The 13,910-nt window shown below is 34.3% G+C and overlaps 1 protein-coding gene across 3 annotated transcripts in view; it reads right to left on the bottom strand.

Moving 5' to 3' along the window:
• Positions 1-13,701, bottom strand: part of LOC105330144 (MFS-type transporter SLC18B1) — a 54,168-nt gene extending 40,467 nt beyond the window's left edge. Inside the window, exons 1-4 of one of the 3 annotated variants that reach the window (XM_066084445.1) lie at positions 13,551-13,701; positions 5,737-5,787; positions 3,308-3,689; positions 1,737-1,832 (exon numbers count right to left, since the gene is read on the bottom strand). In XM_066084445.1, coding sequence (XP_065940517.1) covers positions 1,737-1,832; positions 3,308-3,658 — 447 coding nt within the window. In that variant the 5' untranslated portion in view covers positions 3,659-3,689; positions 5,737-5,787; positions 13,551-13,701. Of the gene's footprint in view, positions 1-1,736; positions 1,833-3,307; positions 3,690-5,736; positions 5,788-6,147; positions 6,387-13,550 lie in introns of those variants that run through there. The other 2 variants (XM_034470838.2, XM_066084444.1) reach the window with 2 other exon arrangements.
• Positions 13,702-13,910: the final 209 nt, after the last annotated feature.

Here is a 13,910-nt window from a genome sequence, read left to right as displayed (position 1 = left end):
ATATTAATTTGAGCTTTCCTGGCCTAATAGTTTTTGAGAAGAAGATTTTTAAAGATTTTCTCTATATATTCCTATGTAAAACTTGATCCCCCTATTGTGGCCCCACCCTACCCCAGGGACTATGATTTGAACAAACTTGAATCTACACTACCTGAGGATGATTCCATTTTAATTTGAGCTTTTCTGGCCTAATAGTTTTTGAGAAGAAGATTTTTAAAGTTTGTCTCTATATACTCCTAAGTAAAACTTGATCCCCCAATTGTGGCCCCATCCTCCCCCCAGGGACCATGATTTGAACAAACTTGAATCTACACTATCTGAGGATGCTCCCATTTAAATTTAAGCTTTTCTGGCCTGATAGTTTTTGAGAAGAAGATTTTTAAAGATTTTCTCTATATATTCCTAAGTAAAACTTGATCCCCCAATTGTGGCCCCATCCTCCCCCCAGGGACCATGATTTGAACAAACTTGAATCTACCTGAGAATGCCTCCACACAAGTTTAAGCTTTTCAGGCCGAATAGTTTTTGAGAAGAGGATTTTTGAAAAATACCAACAAATTTTCAATAATTCTCAATTATCTCCCCTTTAAAGAGGGCGCGGCCCTTCATTTGAACAAAATTGAATCCCCTTCACCTAGTGGTGCTTTGTGCCAAATTTGGTTGAAATCTTCCCAGTGGTTCTTGAGAAGAAGATGAAAATGTGAAAAGTTTACAACGACGCCGACAACGACGACAACGACAGACAACGGACAAACTGTGATCAGAAAAGCTCACTTGAGCCTTTGGCTCAGGTGAGCTAAAAAAGCTATGCTCCTGACAAGGATTTTTCATATAATTCTGCTATGACCTTCAGCTTCGACCTAGAAACATGGTTCAAGGTCACTGCACACCTTTAACCAAAAGGCACTCTGTGGGTGAAGTATGAGCCAGATTAGACCAAGGGGAGAGAAGATATGTTCCGGACAAGAGATCTCAGATGGACAGATGGGACGGAAGGATGGATGGATGAAAGGACATATGGACGAAAGGATGGACAGACTGATCACTATATGGCACCCGCAGAGCGGAGCCCTAATAATTATTACAAATGCTAATTCTCCACTGCAATTCTGATAACAGGATAATATACATGTACTTAATGAAAGTAAAAACTTTAACCCTTTTACTGTTAGTTACAAGTATATACATTGTGCTCAAATTTTCAAATACCTTTCTTATATTTTATATGAACCTTTATCGTGGGATATCTGTGTGTGAATGTGTCTTATGTGATAAGTAAAAGACACGATTACCTGTGGGTAAGCGACGATAATGAACCTTAGTCTATCAAATAGGTTTATTTCTGTGTGAACATTTTAATGGGTCAAGATCGAGGTACTGTAAACCAACTTTAATTCGTGTGCGAGAAATTTTTGCAAGGTTCACAAGAGCCTGGTCATTTTAAAGATTCCTCGCCATAAACCAGTTTTTGAAGTGTCGTTTATTACAACAAGACTAAGAATTAGTCATTGCATATTATAATATCCAAAGTAAATTCGTGAAATAAAATCGATTCGTCACTAATAAATGTTGGGTTACAGTAATATTTTGACATCACAATGATCCCTGCGTGTGCTATGCACTTGCTTATGGTATGATGGTTGATAGTTGCATTACTTTTACTGTACGAACAAGAGAGAGAGAGAGAGAGAGAGAGAGAGAGAGAGAGAGAGAGAGAGGTGTTAAAAAACCCTTACCAATTTTCCAAACAAGGGAGAAAACACAACCTGACTTAAGGCAAACACACCAAATATCCACCCAGATATAGTATCATTGACTCCTTTATCAGCTGCCTGTAACCAAAGACATCAGACTAAGCATTCAGACAATGGACTTTATAGTTGATAGAGCATTTCACTTTCAAAGTTAAACAAAGAATGTAAAAATATATACCGAAAGACATCTATCTAAGAAATAAATTCAACATTTTTGTTTTGATTGTCATATCAACCCCCCCCCCCCCCCCCCCCCCAAAAAAAAATGACCGAAAAATACATTACACAGAGCACATTGATGAAAATATTTTCCAGCCAATTCTGAATTCTTTACCTGGTACTACATGTGTCTTTTCTCAGAAGCCAATTAAGGGATTTTGGTCCCTGTTTATTGGGAGTGGAGCTGGTTACTTTCAAAGGCCAAACATAATTGAAAAGGAACTATTTATAAATAAGTTTTAGAAATTAAAAAAAAAAATTGAATTTCCTTGATGTCATAGAGGTACAATGTCAAGTATTGAGATAGGATGACTTAAATATATTGTTTTATGTATCACATGTATTAAAGATACATGGTGACGCAAAAACCAATATTTACTAAATATCGATTTATTACACCATTTCTACATATTTTATATATCATATGAAAAGATGAACTTCTTAAAAATCCAATTAAAAAGAGAAAAATATAATTAAGCATTGGGCCAATGCATAAATATTGAGTCTCCCTTCAGCTTCATAGCAATGCAAGCGCATGGGAATGTAAATACTGCAGCATGGCATATATCATGATAGAATGGCCTCTCGGTGAAACCGGATGTCTTCAGGAACTAAATATTTATTGAAATGTACTACTTAAAAATGCATGTTTCTTACTAGGGACATTAAAAATCGATCTTCAAATTCAAATAATTTTCTCAGTGAGACAATCCCACTGTAACTATTTTTAGACAGCAATCGCAATCACGTGACACTCAAATCAATGTCAAAAACAACGACTTGTAAACTGATAAGTGATGAACTATGATGAGTGAAATCTTCCATATGCCGAAATTTTGTATATTTCTTCTTATTTCCTTTGTTATAATCAAAAAGTCAAACATCTTTTTTGAGCACTGTGTCACTTTAAGATATGAGTGCTATATTTGTAAAATTTGAGGTACATACAGATGTACATGGGATATTTGACCTCTACTGTAACAAATCTAGTTTTAACATATAATTTATATATACCGGCCGGTATATATATTTAAAATGGTACTTAAACCCATATTACCGGTAAAATTATACCAAACATTTTATTGCTTTATGGTTTCATATGTATATCCCTAATAAAATATTTATTTCTTTTTAATGCTGGCAAAAGGCTTCAAATTTTCAATTTTATGCAGTTATTGTGTAGATACATGTAGGGGTAAACTTTTTTTGCACAATTTTACAAAGTTGTATGAAGTGTTCATATATATTAAATCTTGAAATAAAAAAATGGAAAATATTAATGTGTATTGTTAACATCTATATCATCATCAAAGACTATAGTATACAATTCTCACCTCTTGAGGAAAAAAAGGTGCAAGCAATGACAAACAGAGATAAGACAGGAAATCAGCCATGCAAACACTGGCCAAGATAGCCTTCTGCTTCCTTGGCAAAGCAAAAAATGAGAACCCTGCACTGCTTTCCGTGGAAGGTATTGAACTGGTGTCTGTATCATCATTGCCAATTTGTTCATAACCGTTGCTCAGGACTTGATTTGTGGGGGTCTGTCTTGGAGTGACAGGCACAGAAACATAGTTAACAAAAGGAGAAGTGGCCCTCGTGGTCAGGCGGCTGTGTGGCCGTTCCTTCGTGGGGAGAAGGGACGCAGACTCCTCTGTCTCCTCATCATCACTGTAGTCAGACATATGATGCTGAGGAAAGGTGTTTCAGGCACTTCTGTAGAACAGGGAAAAAATATCTCTGAATAATGAATTCATATAAAAGTACACATGTATATAGTTTTAAATTTAAGAAACAAATAAAACAAATTACAGTCAGACTTCGTAATCTCAAACTAGAAGAGAATGTTTAAAAACTTCTAGGTATTCAAGTATTTGAGATATCGAGGGTAAAATACTTAACAAGAGGCCCATGGGCTACATCGCTCACCTGAGGAACAATAGGTATGATAAAATCAGCTTAATGGAGTCATAATACAAACTATCTGGACAATGTACAATAATACATGTAGATCCTGTATAAATAAAATCCATTTTCTCCTGGATATTCTTATTTTTATAATCATTAGTCCCTTTTCTAACAGGATGATTTTATAGTCATATCATATGTTGAGTATTGCAGTTCTCAAAAAGGTCCTTAACAATAGTTTATATATGGGATTTTATAAACGTACATCAAACTCTGAACCTTCTTGTGAAGCCAAAGAATTGTCCTGGGGCCAAAGTCTTAACAATTATAAAAAAACATCTGGCTGATTAGTTTCTGAGAAAAAGATTTTTAAAGATTTACTCTATATATTCCTATGTAAAACTTCGACCCCCCATTGTGGCCCCACCCTACCCCCGGGGGTCATGATTTTCACAACTTTGAATCTATACAACCTGAGAATGCTTTCACACAAGTTTCAGCTTTCCTGGCTGATTAGTTTCTGAGAAGAAGATTTTTATTAAAGATATACTCTATATATTCATATGTTAAACTTCAACCCCCCATTGTGGCCCAACCTTACCCCCAGGGGTCATGATTTTCACAACTTTGAATCTACACTACCTGAGGATGCTTTCACACAAGTTTCAGCTTTCCTGGCTGATTAGTTTCTGAGAAGAAGATTTTTAAAGATTTACTCTATATATTCCTATGTTAAACTTCGATACCCCATTGTGGCCCCACCCTACCACCGGGGGTCATGATTTTCAAAAATTTGTATCTACACTACCTGAGAATGCTTCCACACAAGTGTCAGCTTTCCTGGCTGATTAGTTTTTGAGAAGAAGATTTTTGAAGATTTACTCTATATATTCATATATAAAACTTTGACCCCCCCATTGTGGCCCGACCCAACCCCCGGGGATCATGATTTTCTCAACTTTGTATCTACACTACCTGAGGATGAATTTTCACACAAGTTTCAGCTTTCCTGGTCTTATGGTTAATGAGAAGAAGATTTTTAAAGATTTATTCTATATATTCCTATGTAAAACTTCGACCCCCCCCCCCCATTGTGGCCCCACCCTACCCCCGGGGATCACGATTTTCTCAACTTTGTATCTACACTACCTGAGGATGCTTTTACACAAGTTTCAGCTTTCCTGGTCTAATGGTTCATGAGAAGAAGATTTTTGAAAATTTCTCGAAAATTTTCATAAATTCCTAATTATCTCCCTTTGCAAAAGGACGTGATCCTTAATTTTCATAACTTTGAATCCCCTTAGGCTAAGGATGCTTTGTGCCAAGTTTGGTTGAAATTGGCCTAATGGTTCTTGCGAAGATGTTAAAAATGTGAAAAGTTTACAGACAGACGGATGACAGACAAAATGTGATCAGAATAGCTCACTTGAGCTTTCAGCTCAGGTGAGCTAAAAATGAATGGTTGGGACATACATATCCATTGTATTCTAGATATCAGTGTTAGAGATATTGAATTTAATTATTCATTTTTACGGTACTTTATTCAGAAAGCTCATGTGCCAAAATGCCCATCTGAATATCAATTCTAAAAACTGGTTTACGCAATTAATGAAAAGAACTCATATGCAAGGGTTTATCTATATTTATATTATTATTATTTATAAAATATAATAAATTCATGTCTTGTTTGACAGTTTTCAGTTCAGAGTAAGTTTAATTTAGATAGTTGACAAACTTAAAAAGCTCTAAACAAACACGAAATATTTTGAAACAGTTTATTAAGCATAATTTTTTTTTTACTTGATTATTTCCACTGCGCTATTTATTTCTCTATTAAAAAGCTGAAAGGCCTTACATGCAAAAATATATCCAATGCATTTCTGTTCCGACTTCATTAACGAGTTTGCTAAATGACAACAACAGACAAAATGTCAGAAATTCAGCTCAACAAAAGGGGGAGTAAGATGGTTTTAGTTTTACTTACGATGTTACAGTAGATTCTAAATTAAACACAAGGAATTAAGTTCAGCATAAAATCACAAGAAGCATATCTCGCAGATTTTAAAATGTCACTCTTACTTTACTGACAGATGTAAAATATATGAAATTATGATCGATGTATCCTGTTTGCTATTTTATATTCTTGATAATCTAAATCAAGTGGCTAAAATAAAATAATGTCAGGATTTTCCATTATCATAATAGATAATACATGCACAAAGTAAAAAAGCTGCAAACTGAAAGAAAACTAATTAATATACAATACCAAGTAAATAGTAATGAAGTACAACTTTTCAGTCACATCCACTGCTTATAAATAAGATCCTGGGAATAAAACAGAGCTCTACAAGTCACTACTGGTATACAAGCTAAGTTAAACATAAAATTAATACATATAGTTATTTCAATTTTGAGTCTTAAACTACTTTAAACAATTTCAATGCCTGAGTTTGACAGCTAGAATTTACTGGAATTTAAGTCCATAAGATTATATACATGTACTGTATACGCAAAAGTTTGTAATGTTTGATGAAAGAGGAACATCCTGTTATGTAGTGATATAATCGTCTATTGAGAAAACAAAGGAGGTTCTTTTCATAAAATGATCACACGCTGGTCTTCTTAAGCTGTGGGCTTTGTCATACACAAGAAAAATCCACAGAAGCTACAGTGTTCTAAAGAAATAGCAGGTTATGGTCCTGCGAGATAAAATTTATACATGTAGTAGGATATTGAAAACATATTTTTCTATTTTTCATTCAAGTCAAAACAGTTAGACAGTCCAACTTTGACTGTAGTTTTTCCAGCATGAATGGTGGAATCATCACTTAATTACATATCACATATATGATATGCTTCTCAAATCTCAAAGATGGCGAGGCGAAGCCGAGCTGTCTAGGAGATTGATTAACCCAATATATTTCCGTAGTGAGTCAGTAACTAACCTAATAAGTGTTTTGTTTTTCCCGAGGACTATCAAGCGACATATTTATTCACAAATAGCAATGATCTACGCAAAGCCAGGTTCAAGATGCCTAACATTTCATCCAATTTAACTCATTTAAACTCTTCAAAATTTGCAATCTCACCTTTCAAATACTCTTTAAAAACCTTTGCTTCACCCATGTTTACTTGCAATGTTTTGTTGCTATTAAATTTTAAATGTTTTCTCCCTTTCTCTGAAGAGATTTGAGCAAATTTTGACGCTGCCATTTTGTTCTGCTCCAGACAAAACAATGTGACGTCAATATTCTAAGGGCAACTACTCTAATTTTAAAGATTTCAAAGGGCAACTACTCCAAATACTTTAAGAACTTATGGCATGCGGTTTATGTATTAAATACTATGAAATGTCAAAATGAGTAAGCGAAGCGTCGGCCAGTGACGGCCATATTGCCTAATATTATTTCTCACCGAACAAATATAGAGATATATGAGGCAATCACGTGCTATGTTTAAACCAATGAAAGTGTGACATTTCAGTCGGAGGGAAAACAAATATATATATATATATAATCACGATGTAAACTTGGTTGGACAGGTACATAATCAAATATTCTGAGAAGCACTTTTGGCTTCACAGGATTTGATCAGGTGACCAACCAAGTTCATATACCAGTGAACTTTATAACATTGCTTTTTATTTCTTAAAATAAATCATAATTATGAACATATCACCTATAAACTTTGGTCATTCCATCATTCCAACAATCATTTTTCTTGTTTTCCATCATTTTAAAATGACAATACATGTATGGGTAATGCCATGTGCAGGTCAGGTGGTGTAGACATCCACCCTTCCCTGGAAAATTCAAATTTCCTCAATCCACATAGTAAAGTTACTGTGAATAGGCTTTTGACCCCCACCCCCCAAACCTCATTACAAACACAATTATCCCTTGGACCCCTCTTGGGAAAATTTTCTAGATCCACACACACATGCATGTATGCAATGGGATTTCAGCAAATTATTAAACTAAATGCTGTCATTAGACAGTATAAATACCCCCACCAAGTGTTTGCCCCTAAATAACACTGTTTTTACCAGTTTTAGTAAAAACGAAGGCTACATGCAATGTCTGGTAATTTCTAAAAATTTTAATTTTCATAAATTGAATTAATTGAGATCCCATCTTAAAATACCATTAAGCAGCCTTTTATGTAAAATTTGGGGTTGAATTTTTGGCATGTTAATTTTAAGTTAATCAATAATCTTAACATTTCATGTCAAAGAAAGAATGGTCTATATAATCATTACAAACAAAACTAAATTATGCCCCCTCCCCTCGACAGTTGCCGGCTTTAGAGTTGCTTCCGTGTGCCAACATCATCATGTGCATGGATTTAGAGAAGGGGTGGAGGATGAGAATGAAGGGTCCAGACCCTCCTCCCCCCTTGAAAATTCATTTATATTACCGTAATAGTAAAATTACCAAAAAATACACCTGGGACCCCAATCCCCTCCCCCCTGCAAACACAATTACTCTGACCCCCCCCCCCTCCCCCACCACACACACACAATCCTCATGGATAGAATATATTGATAACATGTACATGCAATTGCAATCAAAGAAGATAGTAAACAGAGCAAAATAAAAGACATAATTATATTGTGCAATGATTTTCAATGCAGATCTGCCAGGTCAGAAGATATACTGGTAATTACTGATTTAGGGTGGTATAAAACACATATGTTGATATTTATGTGGATAAACATGCCCCCCCCCCTTTTTTTTGCGCAGCAAAGATTTTTCTTAGTTTTACTTACAAAAATTTGAATTAACATGGAGTTGGCCCCCCTCACTTTTATGGGACCGTGTTAAAAAAAAATTAGATTGAAATTAATGAAATAATTTAGCCGTTGAATTGAAGTTAAAAGTAAAAAAAATTGGTTATTAAACTCATTGCGCTTAACTGTAAGCAGACATCGGAGGGGCGGTGGGGCCTGCCCCCCCCCCTCCCCCTCACTTTTTTGCGCAGCAGAGATTTTTCTTTATTTTATATACAAAAAATTGAATTAACATTTAGTTGGCCCCCTCACTTTTAAGGGACCATGTAAAAAAATTGAATTGAAAATAATGAAATAAGCAGTTGAATTGAAATTTAAAGTATACAAATGGGTTATTAAGGTAATTGTCCATACGTCACAAAACAACATCTGACGTAATTCACGCGTTATTACGTCTTATCCGTGCCCGATCTAATTAAGACCTAACGTTAAAAGGTGTATTTCAAAACAAAAATATCAAGCTGACATAGAGATTGATTCAAAACAAATATATCAAAAATCATGACAACTGCAATCAATTAGGCCTACCGTGGTATTAATCAGCGAAATAACATGACTGGGTTGTGTTGATTGCGTACTCGTTTTGAAAATATAGACCGCTTACTTTTGTCCTGCATAAACATCAATCTATTATAAGGTTGAATTTAATCCCATTCTTTGAACATTAATCCCTGAAAGTCTATAAACATCCAAATTAAAATCCTGACCGAGATCTATATTCCAGTGGATAAGGGAGATAAAAACACAAGGGGAAATAATTTGACCTATATCATCTTTATCCTATTCGCTTAGCAACGAGCATAGATTTATTTTCCACAAAAAATGTTTTTAGAATTAAAATCATGCACTGAAGAGAAGTTGTTTCATTATAAGAACAGTCTTTAAAACCAGTAAAAAAAAGTTTGAATAAAGTTTAAATAGAGGTTTTGTTTAGAAGGCATATATCTGGTAGTTAGCATTATCCATGCATGTGACTGCAATTTCTAAATACCGATCTCGATCCATAATACTTACCGATATCCAAAGAAACCATCTTTTGCGATTTAGATAATACAGATTAATCAACAGTTTTTTTTTAAATCATGTTTTCTATTCAACAATAATCAAAACATATATTTTAGAGTTATGAAATAATAAACCTATGCACAGTTTTATTTTTAAGGACCTTTTTTCAAAATATATATTTTAATGATTTTACCAAAAATATGCCAATTGTGATCCTGAAAAGGCCGGTCCCTTAGGTAATTTTATTTCTAATTGATTAAGGGCGTTAAGTTGTAAGTAATGTCAAAATTTTAGAGAATTCTGTACGTAAATAAAATTGTAAGAGCTTAATTCTCTTTGAAAAATTATTCATTTTATCTAATTTGTATGCAGATTTATCATTTTTTTAAATAAATAAGCAAGTGTAACATAAAAACTTTTGTTTTGAAAGAATAATTACTTTATTTTACATAGGATATAAGTCAAAAAATGATTTGTTGAAAATCAAATTTCAGGCTTAGGCTTATATTCTTTATGTATGAGAAAAGCGCCATTTTCCGCAATCGGTTCTATTTTTAGCAACGGCCCTAGCTTTTATAATACCGATGGACCAGCAAACAGGGTAAAATTTGATAAGAACATATCCTAAGATACACGTTTGAAAAATATGAAAAAATTCTGTACGCATTTTATTTATCTAGTGGGGTATGGACCATTACCTTAAACCCTAATGAAATAAGCAGTTGAATTGAAGTTAAAAGTATACAAATGGGCTATTAAACCCATTGCGCAGGCACGTTGCATCGAGGGGGGGGGGGGGGGGGCAGGGGGGCCTGGCCCCCCCCCCCCCCCCCCCCCCCCCCACACTTTTTGGCACAGCAAAGATATTTCTTAATTTTACATACAAATCAAAGTACTGAAGAACTGACTGGAGTTGATTTTGTCAATGTTTATTTATTTTAAAATCAATGATATGTTATTTTGCATGACAAGTACATGTAGTTTTTAATTTGAATTACGCATATTTTTATAATATGAATTTTTGGACTTTTTCAACAAGAATGTCAAGAAATCCACATATGAATCATGTTAAATAATATTTAAAGATAACATTAATTCAATCAAACTATGTATCACTTATAGAAATATTTCACGAAAATTGTATTGGATCCAACACAGGCACTTGTTTCTGAGAAAAAAATTTACCCTATAGTATAATAATAACACCTTGTGTTATTGTTATACTATAGGGTAAATTTTTTTCTCAGAAACAAGTGCCTGTGGGATCCAAGCATATTGAACTCTAGTCTCGTTCAACCAAATGCTCGGCTGACACCGTAAATCTCCGACAAGGATTTACGGAGACAGCCGAGCATCGAGTTGAACGAGACTATATATTGAACTCTGGCGTCGGAATACATACGACTACAAAAAATATTTAAATAGTTCGTACCATTTAAAATCTGACTATTTTCAAGGTATTTATAAATACGTTTCCTTGAAAAACAATGCTTTAGCATACATTACATCGAATTACCGGTAATCAATTATTTTCAAGAACTAAGTCTTGTCAGCTGCAATGATTTGTGCTGAGGTCCAAACACTGTTTCACTTTTGGTTTGTCTGAGTAACTGCATAGGAGAGTTGATTAAAATCAACTCCCAAAAATTGAATTAACATGGAGTTGGCCCCCTCACTTTTAAGGGACCATGTAAAAAAATTGAATTGAAATTGAATTGAATTGAAAATAATGAAATAAGCCGTTGATGTATAGGCATCATGGACATCATAGGCCATGACCCTATGGGATTGCTCTGACCCCATGAAACAGAAAAATACCAAATATCTTGAAAACTGTTGAGATCTCCACCACTAAACCATATACCGGTATATTAATTCTTGTTTCTAATGTCATTATGATGCATCAAATGGTGTAAAGTATATGACCCCAGGTGTTGTCTTTAAACCCCCCCCCCCCCCCTTAAATGATGATAAAGGAAATGATGATATATTTTGATAACTTTTGAGATCCCCATCCCTAAACCATATTTATTCTTGCTCTTTGTGTTATTGCGCATCAAATGGTATATAGGTTGGAGTCACCTTCACTTTTTAGAACTGGAAATATTTAAGTATTTTATCTTATTCATATGTAGTGTTTGACTCATGTTGGTAATTCCTAGCCTAATGATGAATCTGTTTTGTTTAGGAGACATTACAATTGCTCCGAATACATATAACATGTAAGAATGAAAGAAGACTGAATCTTTAGAACCAGGTTTGATTGGGGGGGGGGGGGGTGGATGTGGAGGATAAACATTCAATTTTAATCGTTTTCTGTAATTAATTTAGTTATTGACCCCCAGGTAGAAAATAAGACTTCTGATCATATCTCAATAGATCATTTGTCAATTATGCAAGGCGTAATGAGATTTTTTAAAAACACTTTATACCAGTATATGAGACTTTTTAGACCCCAAACTATATTTTGATTTTAATAGATCATTCGACAATTAAGAAAAGTGTAAATGTAAGTTTTTTGATTTTAAGCAAAAATACACACAATTTTTTTTTTTAAGAAAATGAAACGTCATTTTATATGCAGTGTAAGCAGGGATACATGCACGGTCCGGGGTGGGGGTGGGGAGACACATCAATAGAACAATGCCTATCATATCCTAAGATACGATGTGTCTTTCCATTAAATCATAAGAGAAGTTCTGGGATCTAGGGTTTTCTTGGGAGTGATAAATGTCAATTTTCTGCTACTTTTCGACTCCCTGGATGTTATTTAAATTTTTAAAACCTTATTGCACATCCATAGGACAGCCCCTATCATATCCCAAGATATGATGTGTCTGTTCATTAAATCATAAGAGGAGTTCTGGCATCTATGGGTTTTTTTGGAGGGGTAAACATCAATTTTCTGCTACTATTTGACTCCCTGGATAAAATCTAAATTTTTAAAACCTTATTGCACATATGTAGGACAGCGCCAATTATATCCCAAGATATGACGTAGCTACTCCAAAAGTTGCAAGAGGAGTTCTGACAACCATACTTTTTTTTGCAAAAAAACATCATTTTTTGTTGCCCACTGATCCCTTAATTAAAAAAAATTCTGGAACCTGATCACACTTCAATATGACACCCCCAATCATATTCTAGAAGATCATTTGGCTACTAAAATTGAAATTTCCGAAACCTTATTGCGCATCTATAGGATACCCTAAAACATATTCCAAGAGATGATTTGTCTACGGTTGAAAATATAGGAGGAGTTAGAGGAAGAAGGTTTTTTGTGAAAAAACATCATTTTTTACCAATTATTTGACCCCCAGGATTACCAGAGAATTTTTTAAACCTTTTTACAAAACAACATGACACCCCAAATCAAACTCCAATAGTTCAGTTTGCTGGTTTATAAGATGTAAGAGTAGTTTGAGAAGTAAAATGTGACAGACGGACGGACGGACGGAAAAGGGTAACAACAATATACCCGAAATTTCTTTAGAAAGTGCGGGTATAATCACATGATGAAAGTTTATTTATTATGGTCATAATAATAATATAGGTGGAAGATTATAATAATGACGATAGAATTGTAGACATTTTTTTTTCACCCCACATAGGCATAGGTTTTCAATGGACGCCCAAAGGCAAATGCCTCGGGACAAAACCCCATGATTTACTCGGGAACGTATAGTATACTAACGTTAGGCTCGTATATACGTCCCTGATTTATATTTAAAAAATTTAGTTTGCATCTTTCGCACCTCGTTTACAACAAACAAAACAACAAATTTGTGCTCTCCTCAAAGTTCAAAAACGTTACGTGAAACAGGGTCATTAACTGGCATAAACTTGAAATATGAACGAAAAAATAACTGAATTACCTGTCAATCATTTACGTAAAAGTTTTATATATCACACAGCTGCCTAATTCTATTTATTCCCAACTGATGCAAATATCTGCGCACATTGATTTGGCACTCTGATCACACGTTGTGAGAGGTATAAAAGTGACTGCCGTCAACCATTGTCTTATCATGTGACTTTTTCTGGCCTTGAAAATCAGGTGACATTATGCGCGCGAAAATTCAAATCTCACAATTTTTTCAATCTTAAGTAGGTTTGAATTTTAAACATGTGTTTTGGTTTTTTATTAATATGACACTTAATCATTTCTTTGAATTCAATCTAACTTTTAATATTAGTTTAATATAATATAGTTAAAGTATCTTGTTTTTATTAAG

Source organism: Magallana gigas, chromosome 5 (assembly GCF_963853765.1).
Source record: "Magallana gigas chromosome 5, xbMagGiga1.1, whole genome shotgun sequence".
Classification (NCBI taxonomy): Eukaryota; Metazoa; Mollusca; class Bivalvia; order Ostreida; family Ostreidae; genus Magallana; species Magallana gigas.
The sequence above is the reverse complement of the archived record's forward strand: the minus strand, read 5'-3'. Positions and strand labels throughout refer to the sequence as shown.